Genomic DNA, 24,000 nt, shown 5'->3' with positions numbered 1-24,000 from the left:
TTAAGAGACAAAAAAAAACAAAACAACTAAAATTTAAGAAATTAATTACTAATTTAATTATAACAATAATACATGGTTGGCTACTAGTACAATTTTACAGTCGTTCTTTTGACAGTGTAGTATTAACTCGAGTCATTGGATTCGGGATTATAATGTAGCATTTAAGGCCATGCATAATAACCCTTGGTTGGTAGGTTGGATAGTTTTCAACAGTCTCTCGTTATTTTTACCATGTACGATGTTACTATAGTTTTAACTCCAGAGTCATTGGATTCAAGATTGTATATTTAGAATTTAAAACCATGTAACTGTAACTGCAACACGAACTTGCTAACAATAGTAGTAACGTCTTATTCACGCAATTCAAAACTTGCAATATTTTGTGGTACCAACAATCTCTGTGTGTTCGAGAACAATTAATGGGCCATATCTTCACTATTTAATAGTTGCCCTGGGAATGGATGATGTACATGGTCCACCAGATGTCATAAATGGTATTCCCTTGAATGTTGCCACACCCTTGTCATCAGTGAAAAGATGCTGCATGGGCAAATACAATGAGATTGTGAGCATCATAACTTCCAAGTATAAACATCATAAAGTTTTAAAACGCCAAACTAAAGAGTACAAAGGAAATACAGGTGTAATCTTCTCAAGCTGTTTCTTTTTTGGGTTAAGTACATCTTCTGGCTTTCCATCAATCCTAAATAAGAACGAAAAATACAGGTAAAATTAATGATCCCAAGTAAACTGTATCCAAAACCCAATTAAGAAAAGTAAGTGCTACAAAGTAAAATCTGAACGATATTCAAGTAAGTGCTGAAGAAAAGCATTTTTCAAAGGTATGATGTACCTCACAATGTGGACTCTATATCCTATGTTTGATATATCTGTTTTACCATGCGAAATTATATCTCCAGACACAATAAAAGGCATATAAGTAAATAACATAGGGATGAGATATTTGACAAGCTATAAAGAGGATATCAAAACTAAATTCCCAAACATAATCTGTCTCGGCTTTTCTACTTTGCTAGTAGTAGTACCTTGGCACAATTCAGTGTAAATTGCTTCAGTTAAGGGCAATGAGAAATCGAAAAGGGAATAAAATTGTGATTATTCAGCAAGGGCTAGCTAGTTTAACCCATAAGCCGGGAAGTGCATGCAAGGGCCAGGCTATTTTTTTTTTCCTTTGGGATCATTAGGAACAGACAATTAGCAGATCTGTTTAAACACAAGTTTACTTACCCAGTTCATTTAACCCGCAGATTAAACAGATTGTGGCCCATGAACCAGCCAAACATTTATTTTAAAATTAAAACCTTTTTTATACCAGCTCTCTGATGCAAGGATAAAAATCTCAAGTCCAAATGATTTCAAAGGCCCAATGTCCAAAAATTGGATCCAAAACTCTAAATTTATCTTTGAAAGCCCACGAAAATAGATACTACCAACTCGTCAGCCTACAGGCTTAAGCAAGTCAAACCCACTTTGGCTCATTTCTTATCAACCTGTTTCAGGTCGAGCCGATCCAGAGTGGGTTGGCAGTGATCCATTACCCACATCTAAGTAAAAGTAGCCAAATTATAAGGCATTTGAAGACCGTGGCAAACTACAAAGTATGAATTTCTAAATTAGGAGCTAGCAGCAAAAACATAGTTGAATGAAAGTGATATTCAGTTTAATATTTTATATAGAGGATTAAATAACTCACTCAAGTATGAAATATCCAACTGGCTGTGGTCCAAAAGATATTGAACAGCTTACCCGGAAAAAGAAATACGTTCCCCAATTTTTGCTCCTTCTGGAGGGAGCAAGGGCTCCACAATGGTTGGACCTTCATTTGAGGCACACAAGACCTGGAATAGGGAAGCCAAATAAGTAAGATACAGACTGCAAGACGATTTAATTTGTGCAACAAGAATGAGCATGATAAAATAAACAAATACCAGTCCTTCAGACATCACATCTCGTAGTTTTCCAGGTTTGACATTTGTTATAAGTACAACACGACGATTCTGTGTAGTGAAATCAAACATCAGAACCATATGGAATAGTTAGTATTTCAAAATGAATACAACCAATCATTGCACTTGATTAGGTAACTACATTACCGTCAACTCATCAGGACTGCAGTACTTTGCTAAACCACTGACAACCTGCCGCAATTTGGCCTCCCCAACATCTATCTCCTCAACTAGCAAACTGCATAATTTAAGTTCATTGAAATTAATATTTATCTAAACAGGTGTCAAACATATCAAACTACAGGAGCATCAACTCTATTGTGGTAAGTTTAGTTTAACATTCTGTTCCTTTATTAAAGGTTTTCACGGTTAGGTTGACAAAGGACCTATCTGCAGATGGATGTTTCCACGCTTTGCGAATTAATCCAACTTGAATATTAAGCAAACTGACACTAACTTCATTCTCTTTCTCAGCCACGTCTTTTTCAGCAGGTTTTGCCTTGGCTTTAGTAGGTTCTTTGTCTCTTGTAGACTTCCCCTAACCAAAAATAAAGGAAATAAAATGCCAAGCCAGAGTGAAGCAGCTGTATTACGATGCAATTAGATAAGCACAAGGAGTTTGTAAAACAAATAGGCACTTGTAACACTCAATCTTCTCTAGTATAACATGCATTTGACTTTATCGAAATAAATATCAACCTCGGGAAATTCAAATCATGAAAAGGTTACCACTGACCACCATTTCCAATGTCATACATCAAGAACTGTTAGCTGGAATTAAATTATTATTTAAAATAAAGTTTTCTTAGATTCTGTATCTTTTTCTTTTTTGTGGATGAAGTGAGTTTGGATGGCCGTTCAGGAGGAGGAAACACACATCCAAGCCAGTCAAACATGGGAAATGCTTTGACCGTGTGTTTAGAGAACAGAAGGACACACCTCTGGGTGGAGCAAAATGTGAACGCATTGAATGCTAAATGGAGTAGCTTTCAGATCCCTGCAAACGTGCATGAGTTTTGGATTGTGTTTTTAATCCCTCATTTACCCTTTTTCACCAACCACCATTTATGAGATGCTTACCAACTTCAAATTTGATCAAAATCCTGAAAACGTGAACTCATTTGTGCCTTCTTCAATTTCACCAACTACTCGTGTAAGAATTTGTTTCCTCTTTTCTGAAATGAATGTGTTCTTAATAGTGTTGAATTAGTTTTCCCAGTTACATTTGCTTGAGCAAAAATGATCTAGCTTATTCAAATTCAGCTTTGGCTTAAGCGGAAGTCTTCTCACTTAAGTGAATACATACTAAAGGCACTTTGTCTTTCTGCCATGACCAAGATGTTTCTTGCTTAAGCGAACATAGTGTGTGAACTTTTGTACATGTTCAGCCATTTTTTGGCTTATGCGAGCTTTTTCTTTTTTGTACTGTTATCTACATACTAAATTTTTTTTTTGAATCAAGTTTTATTAGTTTATGCATCTTTTTCTTTTTTGTGGATGAACATACTGTTGTTGACTACGATGAACCAATTTGAAATTAAAGAAATAAGAAATGATTATGCTTTATGAAACATCTATCTACTTAACATGTACAACACCAACTAACCAACAATTTTCTCTCTAGAAAGGCTTTTTATCATTATCATAGATCATAACCTCATTGTCATATTATCAATGTTGTCCTCCAGTGGAGAAAAGTAAAAGCATAATATATATTGAATTAGTAGTGGTGGTCATTATGGAAAAAGAAAGAGACTGACTGACCTCAGCTTTGTTTTTATCTTTGCTTGTGTCTGCTTCTGGCTTGCTAACATTTTTTATGCTTTGCTCAGCCTTGTTTGATTTTAAATCAGCTTCTACAGTGCCAACAGGTTTTGCTACCTTGAAATAATCATGAAAATGAAAATACATAACAGCTATTAGACTACACAGATCTCCACATGCATGCCTTAGGATGCATAATAGAAGCTCTGAAGACATATCGACAGGCATATACACACTGTTTATTTTGAATGGCTTTCACAATTCTTAAAGGATACATGCATTTTCTTATAAAGCAAGGCAATTAGGATTCTAGTAGGTTTCACAATTGCACTGCTTCAGCATAGTTAACAGTAGTAGACAGTAGCATTTGCACACCTAAACACAAACACTATACATAAGACTAAGGAGCAGATCAAATTAAATCAAAATAATCCATACAAATCTAGAACTTGATACAAGCAGTCATTGATTTCAGAGTTGTGAGGAATACAACTAGATCTTTTAAGAATTAATTACACACTCAGTCCCCAAAAAAATGCAATTTTTCATTTTAGTCCATGTAAGACAAGGATTCAAATGCTCTTTCAAAATGTTTTATTTAAATTGGGATTTGGGACCAAACTAACCAAAAACCAAATCAAGTTCTAGATAGAGATGGATTGCCACATCAGCAAATTGTAGGACAATGTTGACTACCATGCAAACACCATATAAATCATTGTGAATTGAACGTAATTAGTTATTAAAAAAATGTTAAATTATAAATTTAGTCCCTATAACTTGACATGTATTTTAAATTTGGTCTCTACATAAAAAAAAGGTATAACTTAGTTCCCGCATGAGTAAACATTTTTAGATTGGTCTTTGTTGTTAAAATCGTGTTGACAGCGTTAGAGGAAAGAGACTGAAACATAGATTTTAACTATACAGACTAATTTATAAATAAGTATCAACTATAAGGATTAAATGTGCTTTTTAACCTAAAATAAAAAAATTGTAGAATTGTTTAGGAAAAAAGAAATGACATAACAAATGAAAAAATCATGAAATTTTAAGAAGTTAAAAACTTATATTTTCAAGTAAACTTATATCTAGTGTGACTTTATATCCTAAAGATAATAATTTTTTTTTCTTTTAAAAAATATTTTTCAAAAATTCTATAGAAATTAATTTACAATAAAATTATAATGAAAATATTAAAGTTAAAGTATAAATAAATGCTTCTCTTTTGAATAACATTTTATTATAACTAGTTATTTAAACTTAGTCTTAAGAGTTAAAATTAATATTTTTTTATTTTATAATTTTATCTTATTTTCAAATGAATGAACAAAGTATCAACATTAACATTTTCATTGTAATTTTTATTGTACATCAATTTCTATAGAATATTTGAAAAATACTTTTTCCTTTGCAAGATAAAAAAAATTATCATCTTTGAAATATGAAACTAAACTAAATATTTTAGACTCTTAAAATTTTGTGAATTTTTCATTAAGTACCTTGTTTATTTTTCTTAAAAGGTCCATAATTTTTTTTATTTCTGGTTAAAATACACATTCAATCTTTATAGTTGACACTTATTTACAAAAAAGTTTTTATAAACATTTATATTTTAGTTCTTATATGATTTTTTTTTTTCGTTTCAATTCTTCTCATCAAATATCGTTAACATGTTTATAACGGCAAAGACTAATAAAAAAATGTTTACTCATGTAGGGACTATATTGTAATTTTTTTTATATGTAAGGACCAATTTGAAAAAACATGTCGAGTATATAGACTAAATTTATAATTTAACTTAAAAAAAATTAAGGAATATTTGCAATGACCTAAAGGGTAACTTAACCCATTTTCACTTGATATCAACTATTTAATTCTTTAATAATTGTTGTAATCTAAAACAACAAAACCAAAAAGTAATATTATACACATTCATGCATGAAGTTTAACTTGTTTAATTTTTACTGCATTTTCTGAAAATGTTATTATATAATGTCTAAACTGACTACAGCTGAATACTTGGTGGCTTGTCTTTATTTGGTCTATGAAGAAAATAAAAAAGTAATAAGGGAATGATATCTCACCGGAGGTTCAAATCCAGGCTTCTGCAACAATATTTTCTCAAATAAACCTACAAATTCTTGCTTGTGCTGATGAGAGAACAAGTAACACACAGTCAGAACAATTAACAAATTGCTTTTGTTACAAAGTTGAGAGTAAAATTTAAATAAATGTTCTTTATTCTTGCAAACTCAAAATAGCTAGAAAACAGTGCAACAACTCAGAGAACGTTACAAATACATGCCAAAAGACTTCTCGCATATTTAGTCAATTTGGTAATCCGCACAAAGCCTAAATAATTGTTACAAATGAGCTCAAACCTGACTTGAGTTCCTTACATGGTTAATCTTCTCTCAGAAACACAGTTGGAAGGGTGAAAATGCAAATACTTCCATTCATAATAAAGAGGAGTCTCCTCAGTAAAAATGCAAAAGGTACTCAATGATGAGAATCAATGGATAATCAATGGACTTGGGTTCTTACATATGGAGGTGATAGAGGAATTAAATAAGTACAAATCAAGTAAGATGTGAACTGCATAAAATACAATCTTCAACCTTTATATCACATCAACAAGAAGGCATTAACCAGTTCTTACTACCAACTTTCAATGTCCAGTTATTTACTTTTGTACTATTTTAAGAGACAATTAGCCTATGATCTTTGGCATTTGTTGCGGAAATAAAATGATAAAAATATCCCTCATCTAAACCAACTTAATCACAGATTCCTAAATTTACAGCAGAAGTAGCACCAATCAACAGAAAATATCATATACAAGTGGCAACATAGCATAGTCTCTGATGCATAAATAGCCATGAACATAAGCATACTTAAGCATAGCATTACCTGGATGTAATCCATCCATCTCAACACATGTGGCAGTTTTTCCTTGTTTGTATCTGAAAGGTTGATCTGGAAATAAGCAACCAAAGATGTCTAATTAAAACTTAAAAAAGTTAAAACCATATAATCAACTTCTCTTAGTATAAACTGTAAAGGAAGATTAAGATAACAGTAGTCTATCAAAATGGAAATATAGATCTTCAACACAAATCAAAAGTCTTATAGGCATTGAAATATGTTAGATGCACAAACCCTGACAAAACAAGAAAAAGAGAGCATGGAAGACAAATAATTATTGTCTGAACAACTATTTTCGTTCAGGAGAATGGGGAGGAAATTCTCTATTACAAAAGCATAGAGAGTATGATGGATATGACAATGAGCATACCAGGGAAGAATGAATCACTGAAAACACTATAACATCAGCTTCAGAGGGTTTCAATCCATTGCCCAGGAGCACAGACTTTCCAGACAGTTCATCATTTAATTTATTGAGATTCTCAAAGCATGCATCAAGGGCCACAGGGAAGGCTTGTGCAAATGCGACCCACTTCAACACCTAAATATGATGAATATATAAATCAGAAAATACTCAACAGAAAAACAGCAAAACATACAAGTTTTGCTAAGGAACATTCAATTTAGACTCCCACCACCACAGTTAGCATCTGATCAAGCACTAACAAAGAAAGAAAGAAAAAGGGAATGAAACAGAAGCATGTGGCACTAACAATATTAACAGCCTAATCAAAGTGAGTTAAAGCCGGTTACCTCATCAGAGTGATTAACCCCATGTCCAGACGCCGCTGTAATGTTTAAGTAAAGACTCTTAATATCACTGTCTAAACTATCAGCTGGAACAACACTCTGCAATCAAATATACAACAAAAAATATTGCATTATTATATTTATCATCTCACACTAAAGTAGAGTACTCATACTCGGCTAATATATTTACACTCTATCAAGCCCATATTTCGAGTTGGAAACTTCGATAACAGAAAACACCAGAAATCGAGTCATGGCTCAACTTTATGCTCAAGCAGCTAAAACTAGCCTAACGGACCAATGATAGTGCAGAGTAAGCACACACATGCAATTCAAGCCCAACCTAGTTGAGTGGCATTTATGCCATGAAACTGTTATGCGTGGGTTTTGAAGTGATCAATGAAAATGTATGTGGAAAATTGGAAAGAAAAGAATGGGGGATGGCATGGACTTACAGGATCCAATGAAAGGTGTTTGCAGAGACCCAAAACCACTGATTTTTTTCTGCTCTCAATGGCAGCCATCTCTGATGAGTGATGAAAGGTGCTGTTACCAGTTAATAGTTATCCTCTCCACTTCGAATTCTCTCTGACTTCCTCTGTTTACACTAAACTGTTCCTAAATCCAACATTTTGCAGGGTTTAGGTTTAGGTTTTTGTCTCATTTCTGTGTCATCCTTCTTGTTCTCGGTTTTGGTTCCCTGAGTAAAACGGTGTCGTGTTAGCTTCCTTTAGATTTCAATAGTGGGCCGGCCTGGTATGGTCATCGGGCCCAATAACATTGCAATGGTTGAGAAGGGCTTATCACATATGCTTTTTAGCAACAAAAAAAATCAAACTTGTTGACCAAGAAAAACAAAAAATCAAGGAATTTGTGTTTGTAACCCATAAAATTAAGCATGTTTGCTTGCACATGGGCAACGGCAACCTAGACCAGTCAACTAAGCTCCTATGATCAAATGATTATTTGTTTGCTATTAATTCTACTTATCTGTTATTATTTTGAATTACAATTGTTTCAAATTATAGATAAAATATTAAATTGTCACGTACATATCTTATTTTGTAATACGTTGTGTATGTATCCTATCTTTCTCCATATGAAAGTGATGCGAGCACATAGAGATGTGGGTAGAGGAAGTCTCAAAAAGTGAAGGCCGAGTTGTAGGTCATGTGACCTACACCGAGTTGGTGGCTGACTGGGCTTAGATTTATCTTAACTTTAAAGCATATCGATCCTACCTCTTAGTAGCTATGATCACCCCTAACTTTTCATTCCTCCTTCTTAATACTTTCATCACCTCTAAAGTGTCTTGCACCAACTTTTACATGTGGAAACAACTGTTTACCACTCTCCTTCTCGGTATCCATGTCATGGGCCACATTAATGAAACCACACCATCTAGTGCCTTAACCATTGTTAGTGATGACTTGTCAATCCTCAACCTTGAATACATTGCTTAGTTCACCGTTGATCACGAATGTCCTTCTCTTTACCATGATAGAGGCTCATAGTCTTTCCATTGTCTCATATGATATTGCTATATCTTTATGGGTTGCAATTGAATCTTAATTTGCAAATATGTCTCGTCCTCACATTATGTCAATCAAAAACCAAATTAAGCATTAGACAATAGGAGGAAAATCTATGACTGGCTATTTGATCTCAGTTAAAAGTCTTACTAATGAACTTGCTATCATTGAAAAATCCTTTTATGATGATGGTATTCCTCTTTATGTGCTCAATGTACTTGGCACTAAATATCACAATATTATTGTCTCTATTCGTACACAAAAACACCCATTTACTCTTGAGAATGTTGAAAAGTCAAAAAAAAAAGGCGCATGACAAAGAAAAACGCGTACAATTTCGGTGCCTAACGCGTTTTGAAATTAAGTGTTTCATTTGCCTATATAAAGGAAGCAATGAAAGGCAAAAAAATGCAGAACAACTGAAAATATTCAGAGAGCAAAAACAGAGAAAATAGTTTAGCTTCTAGTACAATTGGGTTACGGGTTGTGAATGGTTGTGAGTCATTTTGGAGTGTTTTGTAAACACTGAGTGTATTCCCTTTTCAGTAATATATCTGCAGCAGTCAAGAGACGTAGGCATTATTGGCTGAACTCCGTTATCAATTTTGTGTGTGCAATATTCCACATTTATTTTTCACTTCCACAAATCTGACATTACAAGAAAATTCGGCGTAATTTTCTCAACAAATGGTATCAGAGATGGTTCGAAATTCTGCAATTTTTGTGAGGTACTGTTCATGTGAATAGTAAATTTTGCAATAGTAAACTCGCAAGTACTGTTCATGTGAATAGTGAATAGTGAAAAATTTGTCAGCATTACAAATTTGTTCACAGACGTGTTCTAAACACAGTGGTATACAGAAATTGTCAGAAACGATTCTAAGAAGAAGTCAGATTTGAGTGGGAGTGATGGCCGCAGATGAAGGAAAGGTGAAAATTGAAAAGTTTGATGGTACAAACTTTGACTTTTGGAAGATGCAAATAGAGGACTATTTGTATCAAAAAGGCATGCATGAACCTCTCACAAGCAAGAAACTAGAATCTATGAAGGAAGAAGACTGGAAACTTCTGGACAGAAAAGCTCTTGGAGTCATCCGATTAACATTATCCCGTAATGTTGCTTTCAATATAGCAAAAGAAAAGACTACGACGGATCTTATGAAGGCTCTTGAAAGCATGTACGAAAAGCCGTCAGCCTCAAACAAAGTTCATTTGATGAGGCGGTTGTTCAACTTACGGATGGCAGAAGGCGTCTCAACGGCGCAACATCTAAACGAACTCAACACTGTCACAACCCAATTAAGTTCAGTTGGAATCGATTTCAATGATGAAGTACGGACTTTAATTCTCTTATCTTCCTTGCCTGAGAGTTGGAATGCTACTGTCACAGCTGTGAGTAGCTCATCGGGAAGCAATAAGTTGAAATTTGATGATGTTCGTGATTTGGTTCTCAGTGAAGAGATCCGGCGTAGAGAGTCGGGTGAATCATCAACCTCTTCAGTATTGCATACAGAGTCAAGAGGCAGAAGTTCAACCAGAGGAAGAGGACGCAGTAAATCAAAGGTGAGGCGTTCCAAGTCCAGAAATCATCATAGCTCTAACAACTCGAAGACTATTGAGTGTTGGAATTGTGGAAAGACGGGACACTACAAAAATCAGTGCAGGAGTGCACCGAAGAATCAGGAGGCGAAAGACGAGGCAAATGTTGCTTCCACCTCTGGAAGAGATGATGCATTGATATGTTCTTTAGAGAGCAAGGAAGAGTCTTGGGTGTTAGACTCTGGAGCATCTTTTCATGCCACTTCGCAGAGAGAATTCTTCAAGAACTATGTTCCCGGAAACCTTGGTAAAGTTTATCTTGATAATGACCAATCATGTGAGATTGTGGGCAAAGGTATAGTGAAGATTAAGTTGAATGGGTCTGTATGGGAATTGAAAAATGTCAGACATATTCCCGACCTAACGAAAAACTTAATCTCAGTAAGCCAATTGGCCAGTGAAGGTTACACAACAGTCTTCCACGGTGATAATTGGAAGATTTCAAAGGGTGCAATGGTAATTGCTCGTGGCAAAAAGAGTGGTACTCTTTATAAGACAGCAGAAGCATGTCATCTGATTACAGTTGCAGCATATGAAAATCTCAATCTATGGCACCAGAGACTAGGCCATATGAGTGAGAAAGGGATGAAAATCATGCACTCAAACGGTAAGCTACCAGGTCTTCAGTCAGTAGAAATTGACATGTGTGAAGACTGTATACTTGGAAAACAAAAACGAGTCAACTTTCAGACAAGTGGAAGAACCCCAAAAAAGGAAAGACTCGAGCTTGTTCACTCTGATGGTTGGGGTCCAACATCTGTTCCATCCATTAGTGGAAAGTAATACTTTGTGACTTTTATCGATGATCACTCCAGAAAGGTATGGGTATACTTTCTGAAATATAAGTCTGAAGTATTTGAGGCTTTCAAGATGTGGAAAGCCATGGTTGAAAATGAAACAGGATTGAAAATTAAAAAGATCAGAACCGACAATGGTGGTGAATATGAAGACACCAGATTCAAGAAGTTTTGCTATCAGCACGGGATCAGAATGGAGAGGACCGTGTCAGGTACGCCTCAACACAATAGTGTAGCTGAGCGTATGAATCGAACGTTGACTGAAAAAGCCAGAAGCTTGCATGTGCAGTCAGGCTTACCAAAGCAGTTCTGGGCAGAAGCAGTCAACACAGCAGCTTACTTGATCAACCGAGGTCCATCGGTACCATTGGAGCACAAAATACCAGAAGAGGTATGGAGTGGAAAAGAGGTAAAACTCTCACATCTTAGAGTTTTTGGCTGTGTAGCATATGTGCACATTAATGATCAAGGCAGGAGTAAGCTTGATCCCAAATCAAAGAAGTGCACTTTCATCGGTTATGGTGAAGATGAGTTTGGCTACCGCCTATGGGATGATGAAAACAGAAAGATGATCCGCAGCAGAGATGTAATCTTCAATGAAAGAGTGATGTATAAGGACAAGCATAGCATAAGCGCCAACAATGCAGAACAGATTGAGCCAGTGTATGCAGAAGTGAATGATGTCCTAGAAAATCCTATAGTTGAGAATCCTCAGTCAGAGGAATCAACTGAAGAGAATAGTGAGCAGCAGTCTGACACATCAGAGGCTCCTATTTCAACTCCTGTATTGAGAAGGTCTTCTCGACCTCATGTGCCTAACAGGAGATATATGGATTACATGTTGTTGACTGATGGAGGAGAGCCTGAAGATTATGTAGAAGCATGTCAGACTATAGATGCCAATAAGTGGGAGCTTGCTATGAAAGACGAGATGAAGTCTTTGATCTCCAACCAGACATGGGAACTAGCTGAGTTACCTATGGGAAAGAAGGTACTTCACAACAAATGGGTGTATCGGGTGAAGGAGGACCATGATGGCTCCAAAAGATACAAAGCCCGACTAGTTGTCAAAGGATTTCAGCAAAAAGAAGGAGTTGACTACACTGAAATCTTTGCTCCAGTTGTAAAGCTCAATACTATCAGGTTTGTCTTAAGTATTGTGGCTAGTGAAGAGCTCTATCTTGAGCAATTGGACGTGAAGACTGCATTTCTTCATGGAGACTTAGATGAGGAAATCTACATGCATCAACCTGAAGGTTTCTCAGAAGAAGGGAAAAAGAATATGGTATGCAGATTAAAGAAGAGTTTGTATGGCCTGAAACAAGCCCCAAGACAGTGGTATAGGAAGTTTGAAAGCTTCATGCACAAGGAAGACTTCCAGAAGTGCAATGCCGATCACTGTTGTTTCTTCAAAAGATATAAGTCTAGTTATATCATCTTGCTACCTTATGTTGATGATATGTTAGTAGCAGGTTCAGATATGAACGAGATTAGAGATTTAAAGATGCAGCTGTCAAAAGAATTTGACATGAAAGACTTAAGTCCAGCAAAGAAGATTCTTGGAATGCAAATCACGAGAGATAAGCAAAGAGGAATTTTGCAGTTATCTCAGGAGGAGTACATCAATCGTGTTTTACAAAGATTCAACATGGGCAAGGCCAAGCCAGTTAGCACACCTTTGGCCAGTCACTTTCGCCTATCCAAGGATCAGTCCCCTCAGACGGAGGAAGAAAGAAACTTCATGGCTAAGATTCCATATGCTTCAGCCATTGGAAGTTTGATGTACACAATGGTATGTACTAGGCTAGACATTGGCCATGCAATAGGAGTTGTAAGTAGGTTTATGGCAAATCCAGGAAAAGCTCATTGGGAAGCAGTCAAATGGATTTTGAGGTATCTACGAGGCACAACAAAGAAGTGTTTGTACTTTGGAAAAGGAGAATTAAAAGTACAAGGCTATGTAGATGCAGACTTCGGAGGTGAAGTCGATCACCGAAGAAGTACCACCGGTTACATTTTTACTGTTGGTACTACAACTGTCAGTTGGATGTCGCGGATACAGAAGATTGTTGCTTTATCCACTATAGAAGCTAAGTATGTAGCAGTAACAGAAGCCAATAAAGAGTTGATATGGCTTCAAGGTTTGTTAACAGAACTGGGATTCATCCAAGAGAGGAGTGTTTTGCACAGTGACAGTCAGAGTGCAATACATTTGGCAAAAAATTCAGCATTTCACTCTAGAACCAAGCACATTGATATACGTTATCACTTCATCAGATCTCTGCTTGAGGATGAGGTGTTGACATTGAAAAAGATTGTAGAAAGCAAGAACCCAGCAGACATGCTAACAAAGGTGGTGACCATTGACAAACTGGAGTTGTGTTCAACTTCAATTGGCCTGATAGAATAACAGACCAGAAAAGACTGCTGCATTGATTGAGGTGTGAAGACAGATTGAAATCAGTCTTCAAGTGGGAGATTGTTGAAAAGTCAAAGAAAAAAGGCGCATGACAAAGAAAAACGCGTACAATTTCGGTGCCTAACGTGTTTTGAAATTAAGCGTTTCATTTGCCTATATAAAGGAAGCAATGAAAGGCAAAAAAATGCAGAACAACTGAAAATATTCAGAGAGCAAAAATAGAGAAAATAGTTTAGCTTCTGGTACAATTGGGTTACGGGTTGTGAATGGTTGTGAGTCATTTTGGAGTGTTTTGTAAATACTGAGTGTATTCCCTTTTCAGTAATATATCTGCAGCAGTCAGAAGACATAGGCATTATTGGCCGAACTCCGTTATCAATTTTTTGTGTGCAATATTCCACATTTATTTTTCACTTCCACAAATATGACATTACAAGAAAATTCAGCGTAATTTTCTCAATAGAGAAACTCCACAAACCACCGCAACTCTAAACAAGATAGTTTTCTCCCCAACACCATCTTATGGAAAGGACAAATATTTCTCTAAGCAACTGCAAAACCATGCATATCGTGGTTGTCAATCTCGTGATTTCAATTCTTATGGCAATCAATCTCCCAACATCATTTTATGGAAAGAACATTTTATACCTTGAAAATAAGGTGATTGTTGTCTTCATGTGTAGCTCGCATCTCACAATATCAATCAATCCCTTATCAGAATGAGACATGTTAAAAGACGATAGTAAACTCATTATGCCATAAAAGCATTATTTATCTTTGTTGTTTCACCCCTACAAGTTATGCATTATTGAGTTTTTATTTCTCGTGTATTTTATAAAATTTACAAACATATTTTACCCATAACTATTGATTCTAAAACAGCAAAAATAATTTTACTAAGTAACTTTTTCAAATGAATTTATTCTCTTAAACAAGATAAAAAGTATTGTAAACAGACACATTGAATATGTGGACCAAATGAAAATAAAATAAAACTTTTTATATTTACTTAACTTAATTAAAGCTCAAGATCAACGACTATAAGCATTTAATTTAATTTTCAGTGTTTATATTGTTTAAAAATACGACCTTATTAATGTAAACTCGTGGTCTCCGACGTTTTCTTTTCTTCTTTTTTTTTCGAATCAATGTTTTCTCATCTATTTGTTATAAATATGAGAAATGAAGACTTGAATGTTGTTTGCTTTTAGATAAACCATGCCTAATATTTTCTTTTGCACTCATTATTTAATTTATGTTCCTGTGCTACATTTTTTTGGCAAACCTTTTTTATTTATATTATTTTGTATTAATTATATACCACCCAAGAGATCGTTTAAGGGGATTTAATCATAAAGACTTATACAAAAGAATACTAAAACTTTAGCCTGAAGAGATCGATGAAAGAATAATCAGAAAAAATGAGGTTTGTTATCTTGTAAATTGTATATAGCTAGTAAAACAAAAACTTATTTATAATCAAATGACCAAAATGATGATCATATTATAAATTGTTTAATTTTTTTATCAGTATTTTAATAGATTTTGTAATAAACAAATCTACAGTGATATGCACTAAACACACATTTTAAGCGGTCCTTTTATTTTGATGAAGTGACAATGCATTATATGATACGTACCATAAAGTTCTAAACAAACATGTTTTGTTGTCACCACGCATTTGGAAGTGAAGTACACAACAACCGGGTTCCATGGCTGATTAACATTTGCTACGTACCTTCAATTATGCTTATATATATACATAGACACACACTTCTGATTTCGAGCAGCAGAAGGATCTAGGTCATATAAATACGTAATTTTAATTTTGATTTCGAAACTTATGCATATAAACTTAGGTGATGTAACTATAAATTTGTTTTAGACAATGTATTTAGAAAATAAAAGAAATTATATGTTTTTTTTAAGTGTTATGAGGTGCTTAAATTATATTTTTTATATATTTTTTAAAAAATGTATACTTCCTTCTCTCAATAAATAATATGAACAAATACGTAAGTAGTGATGAACAAATCTCTTTTCCGTTCTCTTTAAGCCATTAACAACTACTTAATCTTAATATTATATATTTTTTAAAACTTATTAGGTAAAATAATATTTTGAATATTAATTTCAAAACATCAGTAAGTTTATTCTTCTCTTAATAATTTTGAAACTTTAAGGATGTTTCATCTTTTATAGTCCAAAATCGATTATAGTAATTTAAAATTTGCTATTGATAATCCTGTTGATCACAAAATTGACTTTAAGAGATTTATTTAAGTTAAAATATTATACATTGAATTTCTCAAAAAACATTAAATTTAAAATAATAAAAAATGAAACTTAAACATCTTTTAAACGAAGTTTAATTTTTCTAAATACGTATTATTGGCAAAGATTTCCAGGGTTGACATCTGAGTCTTGGTAAGATATTCAATTCTTTCATATTATAAATGGAAATACTCTAATAAGTTAAAATAACAAATAAAATAAAATAGTGCTGGAACCAGGTGAAGCAGAAGCACTGTGGAAGAAGGACGAAAGTCCAAACAGTGAAAAGCAAAACGGTCCTTTGCTTTGATAATGATAGATACATAAGCAGCAAAACTTGAGGAGAAATTGCATTGCTGTAAAGCCTGTTTGTGTAAGGATTGACCAATACACAATCGCCAAAGCTGAGAGATTCTCTTCCACTTTGATTTTGGAAGTCGCAAATGCTTTTACATTTAAAATGGGCCCAAACGACACCAGAGTTTTGGCTTTTACTGCTTGGTCCGTTATGACCGTCTCTATTGCATTGACATTCTTCGAATTTTGTCTCCCTCCACCTTAAAACATTTACTACCTTCTTCATTCTATAGTTATACCAATCAGCCACACACTTATTGTACTTGTCCTTGTTACTGAAAATTTATGTGGTCTTACCCATGCTTATGTCTTTAATCGACCATCAATTAAAAATTATAACATTTAATATAATAACTTTTACAATACTTTATTATGTGTCTTGTTAATTATAACATGGTACTTGCAATATGAAATTAAAGAGGAAGGAGACTTTGTTAGAACTAAAAATACAAGTGATGGGTACCTGCCCCCATGGCAGGAGGAACTAGATGAAAATAGAGAACAGAGTTGAGTGTCTTATTCTGTTGGTTGCTACATAAGACCAGAGTGGCTGAGATACATAGGATGGGACATAGGAGTCAACCACAGCTCCACAAAATGGTGGCAGTGTACGAGCAAGAAAAATTACAAAGAGAAGGGTGATGTTGTTGCTGCCTCTCAATGCAACTCACGAGCTTCTTCTCATTTTCTCTCTTGTCCCTTCGCAAATTCACATCCAAATAACTACCGTGCCGATATAAGGTTCGCCATAGTGCAGGTTGGACACGTCCCACAATCTCTAAGGTTTCTTTTTTTCTATATCACATCTTTTTTTTTTTTCTTTAAAACAATGGAGTATGATTATTTTATAACTTTTTAAAATATATTGTTTATATTTAAAAGCTCTAACACTGAATACGTTAAATAATGATTTGGAATCTACTTTCGATACTATAGCAGATGATGAGTTCTTGATGCAATGAAAGATTTATATAATTAAGATTATAAGAAAAATGTGATCGAATTATTTCATCATCTGAGACTTTTGTACATATTTGATTTTAAAGAAAAGCTTAAACAACATTTTTGCTCTCTTTACCGACAACATTTATGTTTAGCCCCAATTTAAACAAGTGATGACTATTGAGATACTTCTACATGTAAGGTCAAAGGTGGCATATTAAACTGTACATTATACTCTTTGATTATGGTTGTAATTAAGTGATAGAAAATTTTACTATCGTTTGAATTATGTATAAATGACGTGTCTTTTCGTTAGTGAAAGTATGTTCTAAAATTATGTTTTATGGTAAGTCAGTTTAAGTTTTGGTAAATTTGGTTGATCAAGTAAATATATTTAATATGATCACTTCTTTTTCAAACTTGATATAGAAATGTGCGAGAAGTCATTGGTAAAAAGGTAATTATTGTAATTTTTTTACCTTTTTTTTCAACTCTTTTTTTTTTAATTTCACGTCGTTAAATGTATGTATATGACGTTGCAAGTTATTATATATTAATAATTATTTTCCTTACTGCAATAATTACAAGTTAAATAATATTATCTTCATTTTTTTTATAACAAATAAAAGACTAAATTACAAGGATCAAGTAAAATAATTAAGTCAGTTATATTTTTTATAAATATAAATTTTATTTTAAAAATATTTATGGTATTAAATAGTATAGTTAGTAATTTGTATATTTAATAATACTAATAAAAAAAATTAGCAACTAATATATTTTAAATCTATTAATTTGTTTCTTATAATAAGAATCAAGAAAAAATTTTATTTTATTTTTTTATAAAAAAGACTGAAAGTAATATTTGTTTGTGGCTATAACTTCTTAGTGAAGACGAAAAGCCAAATAGATGAGAAACAAAAAAAGAGATTAATGCATGCAATTAATTACACTTATGGGAAAGTGCATCATATCACCCGTAATAAAAACACTTGTGTCTAAAATATTATATTCAAGAAATTAATTTATTTTTAAAAATTTATTTTAATAGATTATTAATATAGAAAAATATTTCTTGATATAACTAATTAACTAATTAGAATATACAGTAAATACGACTTTTAAATTAATTAATGATATTTTTAATAGAATTATATATATATATATATATATATTATACTGTTGAAATATTTAAATTAAATCATTACTATATTGTTAAAATTCTTATGCTATGTATTCTAACAATTGAAACATGTGTACTTCATAACAACATTAAGCAAGAAAAAAAAGCAAACAAAAAGGTAGGTTTATGCAATATGTAAGAAATTGAATTATGAAAATAATAAAAGGAAAACAATGTTACATCAGCCAGTGCAAATAATCTAAAGTTAAACAATGGGTTACATTGAGTGCTTGAAACTTTGGTTTCACTTGTATTCAATTATATGATTCAAATTTTTATCAACTATTAATCACTTATTTTTAACCCCATTAGCAATATAAATGGTCAGGAATTGTTAATAATATTCTCTTTCTTAATCAAAACATCTAATTTGGTTAGAGTAATACGTTAGTTTCTGGAATTACAGGCACTTGTCTATTTAGTTTTAAAAATTATAAATATATTTTAATTTATGAAATTATTAGAAATTAATTATTTTACTTCTTAAAATTATCGATACATGTCAATTTAATTCAAAAAATTATAAAAAATTATAATTTTAATCCCATAAATTATTAGAAACAAGTCATTTTGACATAAAATTAATTAAAAAATTAGCTCTTAATTTTGAAATTGCATCATTTTACGACGAGCAATCATGCATGTAGCATTATGCTGACATTTTTCTTATCACGCTAATAATTTTAGAGACTATTTTCTTTTGTAATTTTATGAATTAAATTGGTGGGTGCCTATAATTTCTAAGACAAAATTGATTAAATTCTTATAATTTTAAGGACTAAAATTTTCTTCTTTTTAAAATATTTTTTTAGACTGAACTGGCAAGTATCCATTATTTAAGGAATTAAAGTGACATGTTACTCAAATTAGTAAAAAAAAAAAAGTCGAGTAAGAAAATTTAAAGAAACAAGAGGCTTAAGTTAATTCAATAACTAGTAAAAAGAAAATAATTGATCATATAACAATGCTATTATTCTGTAAATTAGATGTGAATGGTCACTGGTCAATTAATTAACTAAAACATATCAAAATTGAACAAGTCATGATATAAAATAAGGTCTTACTAATTCATATCTTTAAAACATTCGTTAAAATGCATTGAAAAATACAGTATAATATTTTTAATAAAAAATTTCTCTAAGACATTAATTAACATTTGTCTATTAATAAGTACAATAAAATAAGCTCAAATAAAAAAAGAAGTTATATTCAAATAGGAAAATCACAAATCAAGTATCAAGACTTGCCAAACCTTAAATATAAAACACAGTTACACATGTTCCCGGAAGAATACAAAAAAAATAAAACAACTAAACTCCGTAGTCAAATTCATAAGAGACAAGAAAATAGAATTTAAGAAAATCTTGAAAAAATTTAAATTTTTAGTATCTATTTAAAATGATTTATAACATAACTTATGACGTTTATACTGTTTTTAAACTTATTTTAATAAATTTTGAATTTATTTTAATAAATTTTATGAACAGTTATAAATCTTTATATAAAAATGATTTATTGAACTTTAACTAGATTATTTACTTAAACGCATCATAAAACTTGAAAATAAAGGGATCCATGCAACCATGAGTTCAAAACTTCGATCGTCCAAAACGTAGAGAACAACAAGAGAGATTCAACAAAGAGGAAAAAGTCGTCAAGCTTGGCAAAGACAGTGAAAGATGTAACGGATGTTGCTGTCATGTCATGGGCAGTGCCCCAAATTAAGAACATGCCTTAAATCACCTAAAATAGGCTTAGTTCCACAAAATCTAATTAATTGATTAGATGTTATCATACCATTGAAAATGTTTAAAGTATTTTCATAAAAACAAGACTTAATAGTCTTTTGACACAACCATGTTACAAGTTCAATGGTATTACAAACAATTTTCATGGGAAATGGGATTCAAGTTATTGCATGATGATCAATCACGAAAGTCCAAATATCGTATTTCTTTCTACTCGTTTGTCTATGTATATTATAAAATATAACCTATTCTAATAATTTGTTTGCTTTCTAATGATAAAAATTACACCAACTACTACTTTATGCATATATCATTTTCCTTTCCTTTTCGACTTCGGTGATCCCTTCATTTTCTTTTCTACAAAGCAAGCCTATTATTTGTACGTTGTGTGCGTACGATATAATGGCACTGTCTCATAAAAAATTGTTATTCTTAGGAATATTCTTCTTGCTGTTATATTTTATTTCTTGGCCAACTTATGAACGATGCCTAAGCTAATCATAACATCCTTTTTAATCAAATTCTCCTTGATTGATATTGACAATCCAATTTTCTGAATATTAAAATTATATGAAGCACCGATAATAATAAAAATTTGACAAAAACTATTGTAACACGTTATTTATAATTATATAAGTTTTATGTATATATAATTAAATAAAAAAATATATAATTAATTTGCTTAATGAAACTGAAATAAAATTCATTCAATATAAAATTATTTTAAAATATGGAAAATAAAAAGAAACGTGTTATTAACTATTATAATTTAGAATAGTTAAGTGGCTAATGTGTAGGTTCAATTTTATTTTTTTAGTTTCATCTTTTCCAATAAATTTGAATATATCACTTTTTACTCCATGTTTTGTTCTTTAATATAAACATGTTACTTTGATTGTGAAAAAAACTAGTTACGAGTATTAAGAGCGAGTTAAAATCTAATAAAGTAGATATTTAGTCAGAATAAAAGTAAAGAAAAATAAAACAATGGACTTGACCTAATTAATTTCTTCCTTATATAGACATTGTTAATTAAAATGAATTTATCGTCATACATACTTAATATTGTAACTATTTTAATAAGAAAATATGTTTAACACTTGTCTAGTGTGTATGCGTCTGATAAATCTAACATTTTGTCATGTCAAGGAGTTCGAATGTGTCCAAACGAAGAATAGGGCATTGGAGTTATGTCTATGTTTGAGATGAATTTGAGCAAGAACTTATTCTAAGTAAACAGGTGACTAATATGGTGACAATGTTGAATCTATGGCCACAAAGTGAGCTACTGCGAAACTCTTTAGCAGTGGTTGAAATGATAGTAATATGGCAATTTGATTATGGTCAAATATTTGACTCTGCTTAAAAAATTAATACACATACTATTTATATTAAAAATTAGTCAAGTTAGTTTATAAGAAAAAAGTAATTTTGAACATATATAGACAAAAAAATTGAATTTATTAAAATAAAATATTATCTAATATTTCAATAAAATATAACAATCTAATATTATTTAACGAAAGATATTTTTAAAAAAGTGTATTTTTAAAAAATATCTTGCTAGCATTTCTCCTCTACACATCTGTTCATTTGTTGCAAGGTGGGGTAAAATTAAGAGCAACTGAGAAACCACAGAGCTTGCAATGGTGGGGGAGAAAGAGAGAAGGGGACCCTGAGCTGCGGTTGCTACATGAAATTTAAGAAAGCATGAAAAGATCTGTCCCCCTTTGATTTCTGCGCACTTCTGCATTGCACTGCTCCACACCATTCATCCTCCACCATCTTCTGCACATCTTTCTCCCTTTTCTTTAATTGCACCACCCACCATAGCCACCTACTTCCCTTTATTGCTTTTCCTTTTTCTTCCCTCTATTCAACCCAACTAACTTTCACTCTAAGTCTTTTAAACTATCAAAATGCCCTTTCCTTTTTCCTATATTACCCATTACCCTTTTTAATATATTCATATTAAATTCACATGCCATCATCAACAGCATATCACTATGCTTGTGCTGTTTACTATTATAGCTTCCATTAGTTAAAGAGGAGCTTTCTCCTCAATGCAAAATCTCGTTTTCTGTTAAGACATATCTTGAGTCAGCAGTGAAGTTCAACGTACTCAACCAAATCAATGCCTCTTTCGGTCAACCGGGATTGTTGAGATTCAGCTTGTTCCATATTCTACTTTGGTTTATGGTAGTCTTTCAATTTTGAAAATAACGTGCATTGTGGTGGTAGTTCAAGACCCTAAGGTTCATTTTTGTCATTTAGATAGCCACTCTATAAATATAATAACACATCTCATAGGCTTTTCCCAGCTCATCTTCGTTCCTTTACAATGAGATAATCATTTACTAAATTGTGCGTTTCAATTATAAAGTTACGTTATAAAGGGATCGAAGAGATAGAATTGAAGTCTCCACCCAAAAAGCAAACAGAAAGCTTTAATGAATTTTTTTAGATAAATACTAATATATGTCTTTAAGATAATGATTAAAAGATAAAAAATGATTTTTAAATATTATTAATATTTTTTATGATTTTTAATGCGTTTTAATTTATATTTTTAGTAATTTTTAACAAGTATTTCTAAGGTGCTGTTTAGTAAGATTATTTTTTTTCAAATTTTGAATCAATATAACAACAATGTGTTTTATTAAAAAAAGAGCTTCAAAACTTTGCAGAGAGCATACACTTCTGTCATTAAAGAACAAATATTGTTATTTTTTGAGATATTTAAAATATTATTTTTATACTTTTTTTAAGGGTTAGAGATAAGTATGTAACTATTGATAATAAAATATTGTTAAAAAATATTTATTGTATTTTATAATTTTAATAAAATAAATTTACTTTTTTATAATTTTTTATTTATAAATAATTAATTTCAGCTGAGAGTAACAAATTACTACTTTTATTTTGCCAACCTTAAACAATTAAGTAATCAATGGGTTACCTTTCAGTGCTTATTAGAAAAAGAAAACGGACTTTTACTCGTGCAATCACGTGTAGGATTTTCTAAAAGAACTGAGAGATTAAAGTTCTTCTATTCAATTAACAATATTCCATTCTGCGCAGAAAGTGATAAAGAAAAAAACAAAGAAATATCTCTGTTTTCCACCAACGATTTCTAATTTCTAATTCTAGCGGAAATCATAGAGAACTGACATCGTAAACATTTTTAAATAAGGAAATTTAAAATCAAAAGATAAAGGTGATTTTTATTAAAAAAAAGAAGAAAGTGGGGGCAATTTTGGAAATTGAAAAGCCAGGTAAGCCATCCACGTCAAAAGTTTAACTGACAATGATGACGTGTCAGACACGTAGGACCAGCAGCCCAACATGGGTTCGCCACGTGGCCTTGTCCTAATTTATTTTTCTATCTACCAACCGGGTCCCCTCTTTTGCCGTTAATAAAAACTGAATATTACTATCGTCTGTGTTCTCACACAGCACAGCAGAGAGAGAGAGAGAGAGAGATTGCTTTCAGCACCGGCGAAGAACTTCCGGTCACCGGAAAACCCGTTCTGTTTCTGGCAGGTAACAGTGTGTTCTCTGTTCGGTTACTCTTCCTGCTAACTCGAACTGCTCTGTTTCTGCATTTGGTGGAGTCTGGATCGAGTCTTCTTCAACACTCTTGGTGCTGTTTTCTTCAACTTTTCTGCTTTGTTTCACTTTGAAGCTCCCCAGAAAAAAAATAGGAAAACCATACCTTGCTTGAAAAGTGGTATTTAGGG

The 24,000-nt window shown here is 32.4% G+C and overlaps 1 protein-coding gene across 1 annotated transcript; it reads right to left on the bottom strand.

Moving 5' to 3' along the window:
• Positions 1 to 271: 271 nt before the first annotated feature.
• LOC113852530 (aminoacyl tRNA synthase complex-interacting multifunctional protein 1) lies at positions 272 to 8,080 on the bottom strand. Its single transcript, XM_027482833.1, has 12 exons — positions 7,865 to 8,080; positions 7,413 to 7,508; positions 7,030 to 7,200; positions 6,645 to 6,710; positions 5,819 to 5,884; positions 3,732 to 3,848; positions 2,354 to 2,505; positions 2,115 to 2,205; positions 1,950 to 2,018; positions 1,768 to 1,859; positions 640 to 703; positions 272 to 540 (listed from the first exon to the last, which is right to left on the bottom strand). Exons 1-12 carry the CDS (start codon positions 7,931 to 7,933, stop codon positions 436 to 438), a joined length of 1,158 nt encoding a protein of 385 aa, XP_027338634.1. The 5' UTR covers positions 7,934 to 8,080; the 3' UTR covers positions 272 to 435.
• Between the last annotated feature and the right edge of the window lie 15,920 nt (positions 8,081 to 24,000).

This window comes from Abrus precatorius, unplaced genomic scaffold (assembly GCF_003935025.1).
Source record: "Abrus precatorius isolate BTA unplaced genomic scaffold, Abrus_2018 Scaffold10, whole genome shotgun sequence".
Lineage (NCBI taxonomy): Eukaryota > Viridiplantae > Streptophyta > Magnoliopsida > Fabales > Fabaceae > Abrus > Abrus precatorius.
The sequence above is the reverse complement of the archived record's forward strand: the minus strand, read 5'-3'. Positions and strand labels throughout refer to the sequence as shown.

Excerpts from the sequence above, each read along its gene's own strand:
- LOC113852530 (XM_027482833.1), bottom strand. The coding sequence starts at position 7,933 with ATGGCTGCCATTGAGAGCAGAAAAAAATCAGTGGTTTTGGGTCTCTGC. Across the intron at positions 7,509-7,864 it reads AACACCTTTCATTGGATCCT|AGTGTTGTTCCAGCTGATAG; the intron begins GTAAGTCCATGC and ends ATTTGATTGCAG. Across the intron at positions 1,860-1,949 it reads ATGTGATGTCTGAAGGACTG|GTCTTGTGTGCCTCAAATGA; the intron begins GTATTTGTTTAT and ends TCCCTATTCCAG.